Source organism: Callorhinus ursinus, unplaced genomic scaffold, assembly GCF_003265705.2.
Source record: "Callorhinus ursinus isolate GAN/ISIS: 27379988/994484 unplaced genomic scaffold, GSC_fseal_2.0 scaffold6, whole genome shotgun sequence".
NCBI classification, from domain to species: domain Eukaryota; kingdom Metazoa; phylum Chordata; class Mammalia; order Carnivora; family Otariidae; genus Callorhinus; species Callorhinus ursinus.
The window spans coordinates 48,885,630-48,907,651 of NW_027397068.1; the positions used below are offsets into that span (position 1 = coordinate 48,885,630).

General features: G+C 38.6%; 2 protein-coding genes across 3 annotated transcripts in view; both read right to left on the bottom strand.

The window, feature by feature from the left end:
- Nucleotides 1-22,022, bottom strand: part of VNN1 (vanin 1) — a 725,633-nt gene that overhangs the window by 363,936 nt on the left and 339,675 nt on the right. The window lies entirely within an intron of this gene.
- The window catches only part of MOXD1 (monooxygenase DBH like 1), an 83,976-nt gene continuing 71,713 nt past the window's right edge, over nucleotides 9,760-22,022 (bottom strand). Inside the window, exons 11-12 of one of the 2 annotated variants that reach the window (XM_025865565.2) lie at nucleotides 11,830-11,998; nucleotides 9,760-11,357 (exon numbers count right to left, since the gene is read on the bottom strand). In XM_025865565.2, coding sequence (XP_025721350.1) covers nucleotides 11,157-11,357; nucleotides 11,830-11,998 — 370 coding nt within the window. In that variant the 3' untranslated portion in view covers nucleotides 9,760-11,156. Of the gene's footprint in view, nucleotides 11,358-11,381; nucleotides 11,637-11,829; nucleotides 11,999-22,022 lie in introns of those variants that run through there. The other variant, XM_073893943.1, reaches the window with a different exon arrangement.

Genomic DNA, 22,022 nt, shown 5'->3' on the forward strand with positions numbered 1-22,022 from the left:
GTCAAATCCTCCTCCCAACCCTGATTCCTAGCAACCGCCGGTCTCTCTCCCACCACTATGATTGTGTCATTTGGATAATACTACATAAGTGAAATTGCACATTGTGTGACCTTTCTAGATCGTCTGTCCCATCTGCACAATGACACTGGAAGCCATGCAAGTTCTCATATTGACAGCTCATTCCTTTTCACTGCTGAGTGGTTTTTCAGTGGCTGCATGCACCTCAGTCTGTTTCTGCTTTCACCAATTTATGAATATTTGGGGTGTTTCCAGTTTTTAGTTATATAAATAAAGCACTGTGAACATTCATGTAAGTTTTTGTGTGAACACAAGGCTTCCTGTCTGTAGTATAAATACCCAGGAGTGGGAAGGCTGAGTTGTATGTTATATGAATGTTTCTTTTTTGGGGGGGTGAATGTTTCATTTTAAAAGAAACTGCAGGGCGCCTGGGTGGCTCAGTTGGTTAAGCGACTGCCTTCGGCTCAGGTCATGATCCTGGAGTCCCGGGATCGAGTCCCACATCGGGCTCCCTGCTCAGCGGGGAGTCTGCTTCTCCCTCTGACCCTCTTCCCTCTCCTGCTCTCTATCTCTCATTCTCTCTCTCTCAAATAAATAAATAAAATCTTAAAAAAAAGTTTAAAAAAGAAACTGCAAACTTTTTATCAGAATGGCTGTACCATTTTACATTTCTACTAGTGATGTGTGAAAAATTGATATATTTTTGCTTCATCTCCTCATTGGCATTCTTTCAGTGTTTTATTTTAGCCACTCTAACGTACGTATAGTGGTATTTGTCCGATTGCTATTTATGGTGTTTCTCTCCCATTAGGCGGTCAGTTCTAGAAAGTTCGGAGATTTGTCCTGTTTATGGCCTGACTGAGTGGGTGCTCTGTAAACATGTGCTCTCTAGCTGAGAGGATGAGGGAAAGAAGAAAGAAAGGGCGAATCTGCAGGTGGAAGGTAGAAGGTCGGAGGGGGATGGGGAGGAACACGAGAGAAGAATGAGGAATCTGCGGGGCCACAGTATTGGCTCAAAGTCCAGGCTATCGTGTTGTCTGCGAGACCAGATTGCGGGATTCTGCCGTCATGAGAATATCTCTGCTGTGGCCTGGCCCTCTGCTCATGAAATAACAGCCACATCCCTTAAAAACACATGAGGGCTTCAACGATGGGTGGCCCCTCCCTTCTCTGGTAAGGTCACACCTACTGCCAGGAGGGGGGAAGGAGCACCTCTTTTCCCTCGACCTCCCTCCCACTCCAGAACTTTATTCTTTATTAGGCCCATGTCTCCTGAGAGCAGACTGAAAGAAAATGCATCTGCTGTGTACAGGGGACCATATTCAGCTTTGCACAGACTTTTCCTCTTGTGAAGCCTCTTGTTCTCCTTCTTGCTTTATACTGATGCTGTTTTTTGTGGATGACAGGAGAGAATGCATTAAAGGCAAATTATTTTGACAAATTTTGGGTGTGGCTTACGCACATATCCGGTGCCCAGTAAGAAAATGGGAGAGAAGATTGTTTTAGATTTCTTTCTACTGCCTCTTCCCTCTTACAGGAACCCCTTACTCATTCTTTCAGGGAATACACCAGGCAGCTCATCTCAAATCCTTTTACCCCCACCACATTCCACTGAATTCCTTCTCTCTTCAGAAGAAATAATAAGATTTACTGCATTACCTTCCTCATTACCAAACACTAATGTCCTAGTTTTGGAATTTTAGGCAGCAACCGGCAAGGCAGAGTTTATCCAACCATCCCATAAACCTTTGAATTCATGAAGCTGGATCACACGGATGGTTATCCATTTTTCCCATTTACGAAGTGAGCCCTGCCTACAAGACATAGCCTTATACTAGATCTGTTTGCTGTGTTTTTCTACCAAAAATAAGTTCTTCCATGAAAGAACTTTACATGAAAATGCTTGATTTCTTTAGTCTGACATTACGTGTTTTGTATCACATTTGGTACAAAAATTCAGATATTTTTTAGAATTTTTAAATAATAAATATATTTAGCTTCTTGGGATTTGGCAACCTACTTTAAATTCTTTCTTTCTTTCTTTATGTATTCATTTATTTTTGAGTGAAGCGTTTGAAGTTTATTAAGTGAAGATACAGAAAAAGCTCTCAAGAGAGGGGTCCTGACAGGGTTGTCAATGAGGGCCTTTAGGGTTGCTAACCAAGGAGCTTAAATCCCTTTAACATCTCTTTTGATAACACCTTCAATGGCTTACTTCCTTTTTAGGGTCTGGTTATTCTTTGTTGGTCACAGGTGATTATCAGAAAGACATCCGGCCCACAGGACCCACCCCACACGCCTGGGGCAGGGTGGTCCTCCGCTAAAAAAATTTTTAAAGCACAGTTGGAGATACTCTAAAACTATATATTTCAGAATTATTCAACTAATATTTATAGTGAAATGACTACAGGCAACTCACCGTGCTAAACTCTATAGGGGTTACTAAGGGAGATGATGGAAACTTTTCAGTTAAATCACATTTGACAGTCCAGTGGACAGGGATTTTTAAATAACAATCTTAAGAGGATTTTTTTAAAGCTCAATATTTTATTATAGCTTTTTCATTGTACTTGGGTCAGCTGTTTTTTTTTAAGATTTTATTATTTTCATTTGAGAGAGAGAGTAAGAGAGCATGTGTGCAAGCAGGGGGAGGGGCAGAGGGGGAGGGAGAGAGCGAGAGAGAATCTCGAGCAAGCTCCACTCTCAGCACGGAGCCCAGGGCAGGGCTCAATCTCACGACCCTAAGGTCATGACCTGAGCAGAAACCAAGAGTCAGATGCTTAACCGACTGAGCTACCCAGGGGCCCCAGTACTTGGGTCAACTTTAAATCAATCCTTTGTTCCTCTTAATGAAGTAAGGCAAAAATGTAGTCAATTCTTCATGTCAAAATAGGTACTATAAGCTGGAGACCAGGCATGTGTAACAAATTCCAAGTACATATTTTTCTGTAGATAGGCAATCCTGACCACAGTCAAAGCTCTCCTCCTCTGCAGGCTCTGCTCACTCATCCCACCTCTCAGTTCCTCGTTCATTCTGGTAGGGAAAGTGTTCAAGAGTATAATTTATAAATTAGATAGATTTGAATGGGACCAAATCACATAAAAATAATATTCTTATTGGAGATACAGGGATATCTTACTTAAAGAAAGGTCTTTTAAACTATTGATTTAAATGAATTCATCTATAGAGAATAACCAAAAGTAAGTTAAAAGTTCTAAAAATACCACTAACATTGAGGGTAAATACAACACTTAGCTACATACAATATCCATGTCAAATACTACGACAAGATGTATACTAGAAGTGAAAAGAAACTATGTCCTATGGCCATCAGAATCAATGCTATATTAGCTATGCAAAGAGGACTCAAAAATAAAAGATTTTTAAAAATCTTACCTACAACCTCTGTTTTTCTCCCTGTGTTTGAGCTCCAGCTTTCTTGTTTACCAGTGTCTTTCAAGTCTATAGCGAAGTGTTTGACTCAAGGGTGAATGACTGATGAAAAGTTAAAATCGTTTAAAGGATGCATACAGACTTCTTGCAGAGCCCATACGGACAACTACATCTCAATTAAGCAAAGGACAGACTGCAGGAAATCTCTGTTAACCATAAAAATAGAAGATTTTAAAAGAAGGAAAGAGAAAATTTCTCTAACTAATTAGCAGTCACAAAAGCGACAAAGTCAGCTCAGTATACCATATTTGCCCAGTTCTCCAAGCCCAGTGGCCATATAGGGTTCCTGGCTAGGAGATGAAATTGTCAAAGTTAACTCCAGACCCTGTGGTTTTATAATTTGCGGACTGTGGAGTTTTAAAGAACAGAGTACTTCATCTTAGGACTGAATGGTCTGTGGAAAGCAACCCCATTCTTACAAATCCACTGTCATCTGAGTGATGGGATCTATGACTCTAGTAAGATTAACAAATGACTTCAAGCATTGGAGAATTTCCTCAACTGTCCTGGGAAATCCTTTACAGGGAGCCAGTGATATAGATGCAAAGTGTCTAGGGGAAAAATTCCTCCACTGTTTCTTGTTTGCAAAGTGCTTTCTCACCCACTGCTCATGATTCTGCAGATGAGCTTCAGGCTGTTAAGAGAGTAAAGAAGGGTATTTTTTAAACATAAAGAACTAATGGACTAACTAATAGAGACTGAGGAGCAATGATTAAGATGGTGAAATCAGAATTAAAAGGGGAAATTAAATTAGAAAACAAACCAAAAAAGTGAGAAATAAGAGAACAGAAAGTTAAAGATCGAAACAATTTCAAAATGGAAGGTGAAGTATGAAACACAAGATAGAGTGGAGTACAAAGCAGACGCTTAACGACTGAGCCACCCAAGTGCCCCTTATTTTATTTTTAAAGATTTTATTTATTTATTTATTTTAGAGACAGAGAGGGAGAGTGAGCATGAACGAGGGGGAGGGGGAGGGAGAGAAAATCAAGCCCACTCTGTACTGAGCGCGGAGCCCAGTCTCATGACCCTCCATCAGGACCTGAGTTGAAACCAAGAGTCCAAGAGTCCAAACCTGAACCACCCAGGCGCCCCCAAATTGGAAATTTTAAAAGCAGACTTAGAGTCATCTCTGTAAAAAGCTAAGAGACCTAAGATTGAGCTCGGAGCTAAACCCTCAGAAAGAAAAGTTTAAACTTTTTTTAAAGTAATTGAATTTAGAATTTGCACCAGTAAACGTAATAGGGAAGGAAGTAGACAGAGTTCATAGGAAAGGTAAGGGCAGGTTCTGACAGGCCTGCAAGATTTACATCCAGATACCGCAGTACGCCCCCTAGTGGCTAAGAGGGAGAAATACTTCCCTTGTAACAGATCCCTCTCCTACCCCACTCTCTTTCATTTCCCACATTTTTCCTTATTTTTACTTAACAGAGTATCATTATATTTAGTAGAATTATTTGCAAAAGCCTGTTTTTCCAGACATATACTAATAAGAGGAGACAACTTATGGAATAATTTCTCAAGGTGAGGTGATGTTACAGTAATCAAACACAGAAGAAAAAGGCTCACCAAGCAATAAAAATTAGAGCAGAATTTAAAGCTATTCACATACAAAACTCATCATATAAAACACAAGAAAAGTGGATTGGTTCATTTTAACTCTGAATTAGCATTCATTTCAGCGAGAACTCATTATTCCCAAGAGGAGGAAAAAAAAGCAAAATATGATGCTTTTCCTCTTCAGACACGGAAGGCCTAACAAGTAGTCATTAGAGAGCCTTTTTGAGGAAGTGATTGTCAAGTTCACCCAGATCTATATTCATTTGATTACGTATCATTCACTAAGCAAAAGAGGTTTGGTTAAAGTCAGATTTCAGTTGATTATGCCTGAAAGGTAGGAGAGAAAATTCTGCAGTTATTGTCAGATAGTGTGCACCCCAGTGTGAGATCTTGCAGAGAGGAAGAAAACATTGACAGTGCAGGGTGCCGGGTGCTATCTCTTCATTGCCTCTTTTAGTCCACAAGCCACTTTATAAGGTCAGAAATTATTATCCCCACTTTACCGGTGGGAAAACAGAAGCTTAGTAAGTCCAAGTAATTTGAATCTAGCTCATACACATGTAGTTCGTAAAGTGATTGAAACAGGTCTCCCACGATTATTGAGGCATAAATGCTATCTCCTTAGCTTTTCTGAATATAAGTATTCACTTATAAGAGCAGTTTTAAGCATTAAATATTGTGAAAACACTTTGCAAATTCCAAAGCATTAGATAAATGTATGGCATTATTTTCTTTGTGAATATTTAATAGGGCTACTTAAAAATATTAAGAAAGAAATTGGTTCAGTTCAGGCTTGCATCCTACATTTGCAGATTATTCCCCACACTTTCGAAAATTTTTTTTTGTATTACATCAATTCCACACCATTAGTCTCTGTTTAGAGATCATAAACTTTCCAAAGTCATACAGCCTTATTGGTCAACATTTCTCAAATACCTTATTCATGCCATGTAATTCATTTTAGTATATTCTTTTTTTTTAAAGATTTTATTTATTTATTTGAGAGAGAGAGAATGAGAGATAGAGAGCAGGAGAGGGAAGAGGGTCAGAGGGAGAAGCAGACTCCCTGCTGAGCAGGGAGCCCAATGTGGGACTTGATCCCGGGACTCCAGGATCACGACCTGAGCCGAAGGCAGTCGCTTAACCAACTGAGCCACCCAGGCGCCCTAGTATATTCTTTTTTAATATTCCCTTTTAAATTACTTTTTTAAATCTTCTCTGTATATTATACTACCTCTAGATTAATTAAGAAAAAAAAAAAGCAGTGTGTGTTTGTTGGCAAAATAGAACAGGAAGTAAGGAAGAGACCAGTTAACCCTAAGTGGAAGGCCTGTGTCTGTAGGGCTATGTTTTATAGTTGCCCACGAACAGTTTGGAATCTTCCAAAAACTTGTTATAGAAACCTGGCCATGTTCTGCCAGGAAAGTAGTGTGTCCCAAAGCTTGTTTCTTGGGGAATGTTGCTCCACCACAGCACAGTACATTGGGAAATGTTTCATAGAACATAACTTCTTTTGGACTTTCAGATGCATATTTGTATTTTAAAGACTGAGAAGTTCTGTAGTAAGCCTAACTTTGAAATAACTTTCCATGACTTTTCATATTTTCCATGGAACACAGCTCTGGCCAGGGGAGTATGGGATGCTGCCATCAGTCTATTCAATTATGTTTTCTGCTCATGACGTAACAGTTTGACTATGCTGGATTTGGATACAACTGTCAATCAAGATTTTGTAGGGCTAAGATGATCAAACTAAGATACAGACTGGATTCATGGTCCAAGTTTATGGAAAAAAGTGAATGAACAAGTTTTCACAAAGCTCAATTTATTCACTTTGAAGGACTGACATTTATTCTGAATCCTTCAACGCTTCATTTATTTTTTCTAAAATTTTATGTATTTTTTTGTCAGAGAGAAAGAGTACAGGCAGGGGAAGCGGCAGGCAGAGGGAGAAGCAGACTCCTCACCGAGTAGGGAGCCCAATGTGGGACTCCATCCCAGGACCCTGGGATCATGACCTGAGCCGAAGGCAGATGCTTTAACCAACTGAGCCACCCAGGCATCCCTCCTTCCATGTTTTAAAGTGAAATATTGGTGATAGGAGATTTTAGTTGACTCAGCTATGAGCTTCATCACAAGACTAAATCTCCATCATGGCAGAGATAATATCTGTTTTTGCTCACAATTCTAAGGCCAACACTAGTGCGGAGCCTGGCTCCAAGGAGGCTTTCCATAAAATTTGTGAAATAAATAGTAGTTATTCTGATTAGTGCTCTATTTGACAAAATGTATAGTTGGCACCCCTATATTGGTCTAATTGTTTCTAACTCTTGAAAACCTTGGAATCACTGAACCAGATGAAAAGTCGATGTTGCTAAAATATATCTATTGCAGTAGAGACAGCTCTTCTACAGTATTGTCATTGGCAGGCAGCTACCCCATTAAGCATTATATTTCCAGCCCCTTTTGCATTCCAGTGAGGCCATGTGGCTAATTTTAATTGACAGAGTGAATCCAGAAATGATATATGTCACTTCTAGATCAGGTCTCTGTCCATTCACAAGGTGAATGCACAGGACCCTCAAGATCTTGGGATGATGGAATCACAGGATCTGGGGAACCTGAATTGCCTTAAGAAGGAAAGTCAGTGACCAAATGAATCACACACATTGAACTATTAAATAAACATGATATTTGTGTTAAACCACTCAGATTTTGGTATTTGTTGCAGAAGCCAGTGCTGGCTAACATCAATATATGGATTCACACACATATGTTTTCAGAGGCATATACTAGAAGCATATGCACCAAAAGGTTAAAAGTGGTCTTCTCTATGTAATAGGATTAATGGATTTTCTTATTTACTTTTTCAAAGTCACCATATTTTCTAGACTCCCTTCAATGAATAAGCATTACTACACATTAGGTTTATAATCCAGGGAAGAACACAAATAATATATATGTGTTTGAATGATTCCAAACTCCAAGACCTCTTGCTATTTTGTTTCGGGGATCCTTCTTCACTCTCTGGATTCTTCAAGGCCCTTTGTTTGTTCTGAACCTCCAAACTGGGCATATGCCCATCTTTAGTCAAAACTGACAAACTGAGAAATAATCTCCCAGAGGCATCTGAGGAATAATCACAACCCAACTTCTCTTTTTGCCTCTCCAGAACGGCGGGTTACTGCCTTGGGGAGAAAGACTGCTTGGATCATTGTACTGCAGGTGGATCCTTCATTATTTCATTCACATTTGTAGCTTTTTATTCTGAAATAATTTCAAACTTAAAAAGAATAGATCTTTAAAAATCCTTCACCCAGAGTCCTCAATTGTTATCATTTTGCCGTATTTAAATTATCATTCTTTCTCTGTAGATAGATGATGGATGGTAGATAGATAAATAGATAATAGATATAGTTAGATGGATGGATAGGTAGATAGAATTCTGAACCATCTGAAAATAATTTAAACAAAAAGTTGAAGACATCTGGCAATATTCATCAAAATTCAATTTATAATTAATTCAAAATTCTTGAAAAAGATAATTATTAATTCCATGATTTCACTTATAGTAATTTATTGTAAGGAAATACTTATAATCACAACAATGTTTATCATATTGGAAAACAAGAGATGGCTATGTATCCAACAATAAGTCTGGGTTAGCAAATTGTACAGTACAATTATGTACAATGCATTACCGTGCTTCCCTGTGTCCTTCTGTTTGCCACTCATCATGGGCCTCCCTAGCCATTAAGATGAAGTTCAAAGCTCTTAATAGGTTTGCCTCTGTGGACTGCATCTCTCTTATCACTACCAGGACTCTCTTGATCCTGCCTGAGACTCCTTCAGAGAAAGTGATCATCCAAGATACGCTCAACCTTATCCAGCTTTGGTGAATATTGGTGTCATTACATATGTTTTTCCCACCCTTCCTGCATGAAGGATCAAAGCAGGGACCATCAGACATGGAGACTCTGTCCTCCTTTGGGTCTCAGGCAATCCTGCTAGCCTAAGAAACAGGTCATGCAATGTGACCAAGGGTAGAGTAAAAAGCCTGGGCTCGGGCGCCTGGGTGGCTCAGTCATTAAGCGTCTGCCTTCGGCTCAGGTCATGATCCCAGGGTCCCGGGATCAAGCTCCCCACTGGGCTCCCTGCTCAGCGGGAAGCCTGCTTCTCCCTCTCCCTCTCCCCGTCTTGTGTTCCCTCTCTCGCTGTGTCTCTCTCTGTCAAATAAATAAATAAAATTAAAAAAAAAAAAGCCTGGGCTCTTCAGGAAGTTCTGCTCATTGTAAGAGCAAACTAACTTAAAAATATAATCCAAATCCTACCAAATTTTCAACAGATAACCTATCTTAATTTCAAATAAAGAGGTCAATGCCTCAAAATTACACATTCAGGAGAATTCCTAAGAGAAGAATGTCAGCTTCATTCTTAGTACATCAACTGGAACTGTAGATTCCCTGAATCCACAAGCTGTGGATATGTGAATACACAGCTAGCCTGTATATTCAAAAGCTGTGTATCCCTTTCTAGCCTGTATATTCACCTTCCTCACTAAGAACAATGAAAACAAATATATTATTACATAATTTCCAAAGGAAATCACTTTACTTTGACATCTCAAATTCAGACATTCTGAAGTAAAAATAAACATGAAATTTCAAACAGGGAGTGTTTTGGGTTATCATGTTTCTTACACAAGTAGTTGGATGGAAAATCATAAAATTAGATATAGCACTTATGAAATAAAAACAAGTAAAGTTAACTATGAAATATGCCTCATAAATATTACACAGTTTTAATTAAGGCAATAAATTCTGAGAACCAAGAAGGAAACACTCCAAAATACAATGTTTATTTAAAAGACGATATAGTTTGTGCTGAAGACATTGTTTGCAGGAGAGAAAGAAAAAATCGAATACAAAAATGCAACATTTTCAATCCATTTGACTGGACACATCAGTCCTGGATCTCTTCCTTATTTCAAAGAGTGTACAAGATTCCACACAAACATTTAATTTTATTTAGTTTATTAATATGAGCCAAACAGACTTAGTTAAGAAATGAGGAAAGGACACACAACAAGATTTGGCTGAACTACACAAAGGGGACCTAAAAAGTGACAAGATTTTCCATTGGTGACGATTTTACTAAGGAAAGTTAGTTTATTAACTAATATAAAAATAAATCTACCTTAGCAACTGTGACTTAAATTGAGTCAGGACGCCACACACATGACACCCAACATGGTCAGTGAGGTGCTGCAGGGACCTCCCACCCTCCTAGGCTGGCTTGTACTACCTGGCCTTTGGCCCGGAACCTCATGAAGGACCCCTCACAGCATGGAGTTTGCAGCCAGCTACATTTCCTCCTCAGCCTCCAATCCATTATGCACCATTTTTGTGTTTCCCTTAGCTTCTTTCTTTTTAGAGAGTGACAGAACTCAAGAAAAAACTCACCTGGTCAGCGCTGAGCAGGGAAGGAAAAAGAAAATACTTTGAGATGGGTTTAGGGTAGTTTGGGAATACCAGTAGCCTCAGATAAACAAAGAAGCTAGAATAAACATCACTAAAAAGCACTGAGGTAAGGGGCCCATCAGTTTTTTTACAGAAAAGGGCAGAGCTGGGTTAACACTGAAGGACAGAGAGAACCATTGTCATACTGTGGAAGTCACACCCAAAGAACAATAAAGAGGAAGATTAAAGAAAAAAAAAATTTTAAAGAGGAAGAAACATGGAACAGAGAGTACTTTCTTTTACATTTTTAAGGTGAAAGCATTTTAAGAAAGGAATCTGGAAGCCAAATCACCAATTATTAAAAAGTGAAATAACGGTAATGAGTCTTTAAATAAAATGAACCATGGAAGGAAATAAAGACCTCTTTCACTTCCACTTGAGTTTGTGCAAGTTTGTTAAAAAGGTTGTCAGTCCAGTTTTGTTTTATTGGCAATGGATACATGTTATCAGACATATCTGAGCAAAAGAAGAGAACCCAATGGACATCTCTCAGGTAGACAGGGAAGGATGGACGTGGGGAGGCAGGGCGTGTGTGACTGGAAGTTCTCCACAGGCCTCATGCTCACTCTTCATGCCCATAGTGTCTTTAACCCGACACGTTCGGATCACAGGAAACACCGTCCCCAGGCACAGAATGGTGAACACAAGTGTGTGCTGTGCAGCATGCTGCCGAGTACCATGAAGCCCACGAGCAGCTCAAGAGAGCGATTTCTGTGCACGGAAGAGGAAGAAGAGGCTCCACACACCAAAGGCTCTGCTTTATACGGTCTTTCCACATGGGGAGGTAACGCTGTCATCCCTTGAATCTGAAACCCAAAGAGTAGACAATGCCAATGATTGAAGAGAAGGTCTTGCTCAGCTCCCCCACTTGGGCAGGGTGAAAGGGGTCGGTGGGAAGGGGTGGCTGCCCAAGGAGTCAACCGTCAGGGGAATCGGAGCCTTAGGGACTCGGAGGGAGGTGAGGAAGAGAGCCAGAGGGGCCTTTGGGAAGAAGAGATATAAACTCAGCTCTGTTGCTTTTTGAAGCTCTCATCTCATCTTATTCCTGCTTCATTGTGACCTTAGTTGGACAGTCAATCTTTCCCCTTCATAGGGAGTGGAATCAGGAGTTTTCAGTCAATGCAAGCAGTTATTGAACAAATAAATTATAGACATATCAAAAGACAACTGAAACATTGGATTTATGGATATTTGTCTGTTCCTTAGATTTTACCTGTTGGGGATTAGGTAAAATGTGACATCTGGTTTCTCCCAAGATGAAAACAAAGTAGGGCTTACCGACCACTCTGCATTGTCTGTCTTGGAGCATCTCACGTTCACGGGCAAGCTAAGGACTAGCTTGTTGAAGGAAAGACCTTCCTTCTTAGCCCATTTAAACTTATTCATTGCGTCCATGAAAGAAAGGTTTTTATACTGCTTGGGGCTTTTGATAATGAAGGGCCAGGTCCTGAATTTAAAATAACCACAATTAGTCATATTCAGAACAAAAGCATTACATGTCTCCATTACTTTTCAACATTCTAAAATAGACCTCAGACTTGTCCACTGTTACACACATAGAAAACCTAATGCAAAGGATTGATTGACTCATTAGCAATTGCCAGAAGAAATATGCATACCAAGTAAGGAGTCTTTTGAAAAAAATGAAATTCCTTATTTTAGTAGCAGATAGGTACTACTCTGGATAAATGATTTTGACTCAGAAAGCTTCCCCCAGCTTCACAATTCCTCACTTATTTGTTTTGTTTCTCCTTAACAATATAGCTGGTACGCATTCTGGTCTGCAGAATTTAACACTAATGGAGTAATAAAGAAATGTATTACTGTAAGACACAGAAATTTCAGTTCCATAGAGTTGAAAAGCCTGACCCCTGCTGGCTGCCCTGTTTTGACTTGCCTAAGTGATAATAAATTTAAAAAATCTGGACCTGAACCAGTATTTTTCAAATTTTACTGAGAAAAAAAATACTCCACAGAAGATATATTCTTGCTTCTACTTGCTGCTCTAAAAAAACAAAAACACATTCTTGTCCAAAAAAGAAGAAAGAAAGAAGAAATCACAGAAGAATGATACAATCTGCTTGAAAAGATATTTCTCGAGTGATGTTTTTCATTAAATGTAAGTTTTATACTACTGATTCCTGAAAAAAGGAAAAGTGTAAGTGTTGGCAGACCACAAAGATTTACATGAACTAATCTATGGGCCTTCCCATAGATTCCTCAATGAGTGGGGAGCCAAATGCAGGGCTCAACCCCACGACCCTAGGATCATGACCTGAGCCAAAACCAAGAGTCTGACGTTCAACCAACGGAGCCACCCAGGCGCCCCTACAATTTCTTCATTTATCTATGCCTTTAATTACTCTCACACACACAAGCTACTCAGGCACATTGAATTATTAGCTTTTTAATTAAATTAACCATCTTTTATTGATCTTTTAGAGTTATGAACATAAATTTTTAATGTCTAAAATAAAATTATTGCCCCCTTACTCTAATAAGTGAAAGAGAGAGAATCTGAAGCCGACTCTACAATGAGCGCAGAGCCTGCTGGGGGCTCACCCCACCGTGAGATCATGACCTGAGCCAAAACCAAGAGTCTGTGGCTCAACAGACTGAACCACCCAGGCACCCCTACAATGTCCTTTTAAATATGTGGAAAGCTACAGGTAGGTTTTATTAAAAGTTTCAAAATCAAATATTAAAAATAAGATTTGCTTTTCAAAGAGATAAGGTGTCCATCTTTTTAAAAAGAAAATCAATTTCATAACCAGTAAGAAATGTTGGAAGGAAATCATCAGCCTTTAGCCCCTGAAACACCACGAGGTGGCACTGGAATCCGTACTAAAGCGTTAAGGGGGACTAAATCGGCTCCGTTTTCCCCAGCCTTGCTGATGAGTGAGTGGTGCATTGCTGTACATAGATGAAATCTTTAAAAAGTTTTGCTGCCATAATAAATCAGTAAACCAGTTTTTTTTTTTTGAGACTTCACAGCATAAATTAACAGAAGTGGTATAAACACACTTGTTAATTTACTCTAAGTGTATGGAAAAGGATGTAGAAAAAGTTCACATGTTCGGAGACCTCATGACCTAGGGCTAGTGACCTGGGCACGTGGTCCTGAGCCTCTCTGAGATGGCAGCTGGACTCATATTTATTGTCTCCTCTCCATTCCTTCTGACTTTGTTCAGGCCTCTATCTATAATGACATCACACCAACAAACCTCCTACCCCTTCCAGCCTATCCTATACCACACTTCTGGATCACTCCTGGAGAACAGGGAATGGACAGATGGAAGGAGGAGAAATCCTGAAAAAGTAAATATTTATCCTGAGTATTTTTCCTTAAAACACTCAGCTTTAAACCAGAAACAGGTAACCTTGAAGTAGCAAGTTCTGCTTTCATGGGGACTGGGAGTTGGTTAGGAATATTGCGAATGGTTTAGAAATTAAAACAGTCTCATTTCTGTACATCTGAGCAGTGTGTAAATGTCTACCCAGATGCATATATAAATAAGAGGGTATTATTTATGAATCACTGTAGTTGATAAAAACAAATTACATTATGACTTAATATTGGTGAGCAATTTTCCTTTGTAAATTTAATTGACAAGTTGATTTAAAAAATATATATATAAATGAACTTAGACTACCCAAAATAATTTTGGAAAAAGAAACAAATGACAAAGTTTTGGGACTTACATGGTCTTATTTCAAGACTTATTATGAAACTATGATAACAGAGTGTGGTATTAGAGTAAAGCTAAACATGAACATCAGTGAAACAGAATTCAGAGTCCAGAAATAGTCAGTATATGATCCAATGATTTTCAACAAACATTCCAGGGTAATTCAATGGGAAAAAGGTAAGGTTTTTTTTTTTCTCATCAAATGGTTCTTGAATAACTTGATATCCATATGAAAAACTATGAACATCAGTATTTACCTCATAACACACATAAAAATTTACTCACCATGGATCATCAATCTAAATATAAAACCTAAAAACTGTAAACTTTTTAGGGGGGAAAAACAGGAAAAAATTGTTATAACCTTGGGTAAGCAAAGACTTCCTACACAGCATATCCAAAGCACAAAATAAATAAAAAATGATAAAATGGGCATCAAAAAAATACCATTAAAAATGAAAATGAAAATCTCCACAGACTAGGAGAAATTAGTGGTAAAAATATATCTGACAAAAAGCTTATATCTTACGTATAAAGAACTCTAAAAATATAAAGAACTCTTACAACTCAATAATAAAAAAACAAGTAACCCAACGTAACAATGGACAAAAATTTGAACAATTAAAAAGGAACATATATAAATGACCAGTAAGCATGTGAAAAGAGGATCAACATTGTTAGTCATAAGAGAAATGGAAAATAAAATCACAATAAGATACCACTACATACACTTAAAATAAATAAAATTTAGGAGTTCTTATACATTACTGGTAAGCATGTAAAAAGAAACTTCATTTTGGAGAGTATTTTGAGAGTCTTATGAGTTAAACAAATCCAGTGATTCCAGAACTCGTGCTAGTCCAGAAAATGGAAAACACGTCTATACAGAGACTAATATAATACTGTTCATAGCAGCTTTCTTCATAATAGCCAGAGACTGGACACAATCCAAATGTCTTTCAACTGGTGAATCAGTTGATGAATTGTGGTGTATGCGCACAAGGGAATACTACTCAGCCATAAAAAGGAGTGGACTGCTGGTACCCACATAGATGAATCTCAAAAACATCCTGAATCGAAGAAGCCAGGCACAAGAGAGTACATACTGTAGGATCCCATTTTTATAAAACCTAGAAAAGATCGAACTAATGTAGTGGTAGAAAGCAGATTTGCAGTTTCCTGGAGCTTTGTGTGGGAGGTGGGACTGTCTCCACATAGCAGGAGAGAACTTATGGGGGTGATGAAAATGTTCTATATCTTGTCTGTGATGGGGTGCATTTTGTCATAGGTAAGTTCTACCTCAAGCAATGTGACTTTAAAATAAAATTGCAAAACAGAAATAAAAACATACCAACAAGCCAATGAGGAAAAAGACAACATCAGGTCATACACAATCTAATTGTTAAAGAAGAAAGCCAGGAAATCTGACCTAACAAGGTATAACTCTGAATCCTTTTGACACTCCAAGAATAGAGGAACATTGGGAAGCCCACAGTAAAGTTGTCTCCCTCATAGAAAAGAAGCTTCTGGGCCACAGCAGATTTGACCGCATGATGTAAGGCCTCAGACATTCCTCTATGGAAAGGGATTCAGCCCCAGCCAGTTAGAAAACTTCTGCAGGGGGCCCTCTGGCTGGCTTGGTCCATGGAGCATGTGACTCTTGATCTCTGGGTTGTGAGATTGAGCCACACGTTGGGTGGAGAGACTACTTAAAAAAAAACCTTTAAAGGGGAGCCTGGGTGGCACAGTCGGTTGAGTGTCTGACCCTTGGTTTCAGCTCAAGTCATGATCTTAGGGTCGTGAAATCGAGCCCCGCATCAGGCTCTGTGCTCAGTGCAGAGTCTGCTTAAGACTCTCTCTCCCTCTCCCACTGCCGCTCCCCCACCCTCTCTCTCTCTCTCAAATAAATAAATCCTTAAAAAAAAATCTTATTAAAAAAAAATAAAACTTCCTCGGTTGATTTTCTTAAGAACATCTGAGGAAGGAATAACCCATCCACTGTAATCCAGAGTATACAGTCCCACCTCTATACCTCTATCCCCACAGCCCTTTACCCTCAAAATACGGTAAAGTGTGTACATAAAATATGTCAGCCAAACCTCAAACTGCACTGTGCAGAGACAGAGGGCTACTGTCACATTTGCTTAGAAGGTAGACAAGAATTCACCCACATTTTATCAGAGCAAAGAGACGTTTTAGATAGACTTAGCTCAGCATAAGCAAGAAATGACATAACAAGCCTGAAAACATAGGGAAAGAAGAAATTATATCACATTTCATGAAAAGAGACAGAAAAAGCTGACTCTAGAAGAAAATATAAACCAATTATACCAGAGAGAATTCCCACAAGTGTTTCATGTGCTAAGTTTATTTAATAAGAGCATGAATTTAATTAAACAAGAGCTCACATACAGGAATTTAAAACAACAGAATGAGATGAAAAGGGATGTAGCAGACCAATGGAAATAAATTTATGATAAAACAAATTTAGCACCAAATAAATTAGAAAAAGCAAGAAGCAGAAGAACCCTTCCAAAAAATTGTAAGAAAAAGCACTTGTGAAAAATTCCAAATAGATTAGAAAACACTTTGTAGATATAATATAAGAAAAAAATTTTCCCTATAATAGTAAGTGCTAATCATAATCACAAACAAGACTAAATCCTACCATTTTATATTTTTGCATCATAATAAAAAGAATAAATGAATATATGTAATGAAAGAACACATTGTGTTTCAGGAAAATTTAACGCAGATGTTCAACACTGAAATATGTTCAGTTTAACTCACGAATTCTACAGGTAGATGAGGAATATTACCATTCATCCAAAGAGAGCTCCCAAGGGGAAAAAAATGGTATGGCCCCAAAATGTTATATCCAGCCAAACGCTGTCCAGATATAAATGCAGAAATTCACACACACAAAAACCAAAACAACAGCAACAACAAAACAAAATGGAGGACATAAAGCACTTGGAAACCCTTCTTGATGAACCAACTTGGAAATAACATTCTGATGACTCAAATCAAAGAGCTTGGAAATGTAGCTATCCTATAAGATTACGGATTACCACTGAATCTATTAAACTCTAAAAGTTGCATTAAATATTGTGGGAATTTGGTTTGAGAAATAAGTGGGAAAATTTAAAATCTTGAAAATACAACAATTATAATCTAAGTAATAAATATTTGGAGGTATGGAAAAGGGACGTGGGGGAAAATGTGAAAGCATGAATGTCCTCATCTTTTATGATCTGAAGTCGAAACATGTAGTGAAACAAGGGTGTGCAACATTTTAATGTCTTTTATAATCTATGTTCTCAACATTTGAGACCCTTTTATGAAATATTACCTCTCGTGGCTAAAAACAATAACAGCAACCACGTTTATCTGAAGTTCAACAACTGTTCAGTTTTAGCTTTGTGTTTTATATAAATATTTTAAAGATTTATTTATTTATTTGACAGAGAGAGAGAGAGAGATAGCCCAAGCAGGAAGGGCAGGAGAGAGAGAAGCAGGCTCCCCGTAGAGCACGGAGCCCGATGCCGGACTCGATCCCAGGACCCTGGAATCATGACCTGAGCAGAAGCCAGATGCTTAAGCAACTGAGCCACCCAGGCGCCCCGTGTTTTTATATAAATTAAACAAAATTAAGATTTAATGTGTTATTTGAAACAGTGCACAAATTATCATCTTTACAACAGCAATCCATTCATCTTTATGGCAACACCCCCACAGAAAGACGTCTGTAATAACATTCAATTAATGTTAGCATTGTTTATTTTGAACAAAATTTGAGGTGATTGCTTGTGCCTTCTTTTTGAATCCTTTTTCTCTGCATTCCTTAAAGCCCTTATACATGGGGGATTTTTACACATTATAAACATGAAGTGATTTTTCTTACAAAGAAAAATATACACACATGCCCTGATTCTTTTTTAGAAATTGAACAAATTACATCAAATGTCCCATGACATAAGCCTCACTGGAACTACGTAGACAGGGTCGATGTGTGGTGCAGCAGAGAATACAGAATTTATCTAAATGCATAATCTAGTCTGTTTTCTGATCTTTATGAGTCCTTTTGTTTTTCCGTAAGCCCTGCTAGATCTGTAGGAGGCAGAGGGAAATCGCAACCCCTCAAACAGACAGATCTTGAGACAGGATGTAGTTGTCTTTACATTTCTACCAGCTCCCCTCTAATCCTAGGATTGTTACAGAAGGTTTCGGTTGGTTAAGTGACTGCCTTGGGCTCAGGTCATGATCCCAGAGTCCCGGGATCGAGTCCCGCATCGGGCTCCCTGCTCGGCAGGGAGTCTGCTTCTCCCTCTGACCCTTCCCCCTCTCGTGTGCTCTCTCTCTCATTCTTTCTCTCAAATAAATAAATAAAATTTTTAAAAAATTAAATAAAATAAAATAAGACAATGAATCCAACTAATCATTACGTTAAAGGCATGGGATAGGAGAGTAGGGGTTATATACTATAGGATATTCTTCTTGAGTATGGTATCCTGAAACTAAATTCACAATATTCTCTTCAGTAAAACAGAAAAAAAAAGTGATCCAAGCCATTTCTCTTTCTGATCTTTTAGCCAGTACTTTGTTGGTCTGGCTTTCAATAACACTGATGTCAGCGGGATGAACTCTCTTGAAAATCTGATTTAAAGCCTAAACATGAATTTACAACAGAGGCTCCTTCTCACTTGCATTTTTGAAGAATAAATAAATTGAACCATGTAGTTAAGTGGTTTTATGTGCACAATGACATCTCAAAACTGGCCTGGTTCTGGGAAGCAATTCTCCCTGTCTTCATAAGTAATGAAAAACCCAACTTCAATATTTCCTGGGAGAGACCAAAGGTGTGGACTCTAACGCAGCTCACTGGAACTTGGGAGTGGAATGTTTTCAGAGAATTGACACAGGTTGAACACAAAAGAAAATAACTAGGTTGTAGAATACATTTTGAATCATCACCTTATAAAACAAACAGCTTTGAATGTCCACTTGCTTTCAACATGCTCTCAGATTAATTCTTGAATAGGGAAATTTTCTAGTCAATATGTAAAAAAAAAATATTCTAAAGGGAATAAAAAGGCTAAGTCTTAGTTAGGAACAATATTGATGTTTTAAAAACAGGACTATAGGAGCGCCTGGGTGGCTCAGTCGGTTAAGCGTCTGCCTTCGGCTCAGGTCCTGATCCCAGGTCCTGGGATCGAGTCCCACATGGGGCTCCCTGCTCAGCGGGAAGCTGCTTCTCCCTCTTCCTCTGCTGCTCCCTCTGCTCCTGCTCTCTCTCTCTCTCAAATAAATAAATGAAATCTTTGGAAAAAAAATAAAAACAAGACTAAATCCTAGTGTTTTTAGAATGACATCGTATATACTATTTTGATATTCATTACCATTTTATATTTTTGCATATGTAATTATTCATTTTGAATAAAAAGGCAGATATCTATCTCCCTCTGTACATCAGAGACACAACAAACACTAGGCCCTCCATTGATTATGCACCATCTGACATGGAATAATCTCTGAATCCCTCAGTTTCCATTTCCTCTTCTACAAAATTGGGATTGCAAGTCCTACTCTACCTATTGGAATCGTGTGAAAACAAATTAATTGAAATTATACATATGGAAATACTTTATGAACTACAAATGAATTTACATAAGCATTTTGTTATTTGTATTTTAGTAGATACAGACTTCTGTTCTGGTGTTACTGGGTTGTCTGCATAGGAACTCACTAGAACATATTTACAGATAGTATAATTTAAAAAGAAGAGCACCCTTAGTTCATCATTTAATCTCTATAATATTTTGGAATAAAAAGTAGATCATAATCACATGCCACTTCACTGAATGCATTTGACCACATTTTCATGACATGTTTTTTAATCCTCTCCTTAAACATATCCCCTCAAAAATCTACGTGTACCTTTCACCTAATTATATCAGTCTCTTTCATTAGAAAATTCTTCCTTATATTCAAAAAAATCTATGCCCCAAAATTTCCACCAGCCACCCTCATTCTTCCTTGTGGTATTGCTAAGAATGAATAAAATCCTTTTATCTACGTCGACCTTAATATATCCAAAACACAACTTTCCATTTCTGTTTCAAATATGTTTTCCTACAGCACTCACACATCACCATTTTCTCTTTCCTCTTCTTTTTCCCTCATCACCTCCCTGAGATGGCATCAACCGGTGGGTCCAGCCTGTGCTACCATGAGAAGGTAACCTGCTTGTAACTGTTTCTCATCAGCTCGACTGCCACGCCCTTGGTCCCAGACGCATTCATCTCACAACTCAACACAACTCAACATCGCAATCACAACAGTCTCTTGGTTGGTGGGTTTTTTTTTTTTTTTTTTTTCCAATCTGGTGCTCCTAGAGTCTTTTCTCAATTCAGTGGCCAAATCAACTTTGTTTCTATCCTACAATGGCTTCTCTTTGCACTTAAAACCTAATGTCCTTATGTCGCCTATAACGTCCTACGTGATCTTTATGTCGCTTATAACATCCCTCTTGCTGTCAGACCTCCTCACTTACCCTCTACTATATTTCACCCTATTCCAGCCAAACTCGCCTTCTTGCTGTTCTTTGAACACACTACGTCCAAACCTACCCTCATGTCATTACATTGGCTCTCTCTCTGCAAAGAGTACACTTTATATCTTTCCATGGCTAGCTCCTCATCACTTAGTCTCTGCTCAAACATCACCTCCTGCCATGGGCTGAATGTTTATGTCCCCCCCCAAATTCATATGTTGAAATCTTAACACTCAAGGTGATGGTATTATGAGCTGGGGTCTTATCCCCTCATGCGATTAGTGCCCTCATAAAAGCAGCTTGAGAAAGCTCCCTCCTATCCTCTGCCATGTGAGGTTTCGGTTAGAAGACTATGAGAAAGTGAGTCCTCACCAGACACTGAATCCACTGGCGCCTTGATCTGGGACTTCTCAGCCTCCAGACTGTGAGCAATAAATTTCTGCTATTTATAAGTTACTCTGTCTATGGTACTATGTTACAGCAGCCTGGACAGACTAAGAGACCTTCCCAGGGAGGCATTTACCACCCTACTGACAACAGCTACATACTTTCTTCACTGTCTTATTTTCATAATATTTACTAGTATCTGAAATTTTATTTTTATATTGTTTCTTACCCCTCCCCCACTCTAGAATATAATCCCGAGGGCAGAAATAATATATATCTTGTTTATTATCTTATCTTGAGTAGTTTCTATGATGTTCAATTGTGCAGAGCGAGTGAACACAGTAGTCCTGAGAATTCCATCCTTAGAAATGCCTCTTTGGAAGGCTGGACTTTGGCGGGCATCAGTGAACCTAAGTAGTAAACAATTTCCTATACTGATATAAAACTCTCTAAATGAAGAGTGACTCACTGTGCCTCGACTATTTGTACAAACAATGCAATTTGTATTGACCATCTGCTTTCCTTCTAGGAGTCTAGATTTTAGTACTTACTAGGCAGAAGACACCTATGTAACCAGCCCTCAGTAAAAACTCTGGATGCTGAGTCTCTAATGAGTATCTCTCATTGACAACACTTCATGCATGTTGTCATACTTCGATGCTAGTAGAATTAAGTACATTCTATGTGATTCCACGGGAGAGGCCTCTTGGACAGTTGTACTGGGTTATCTCTGGACTTGGCCCATGTGCCTTTCCCTTTGGTTATTTTTGCTTTGTATACTTTCTCTGTAATAAATATTAGCCATGGATACAATAATAGGCTGAATCCTTTAGGTCCTCTTA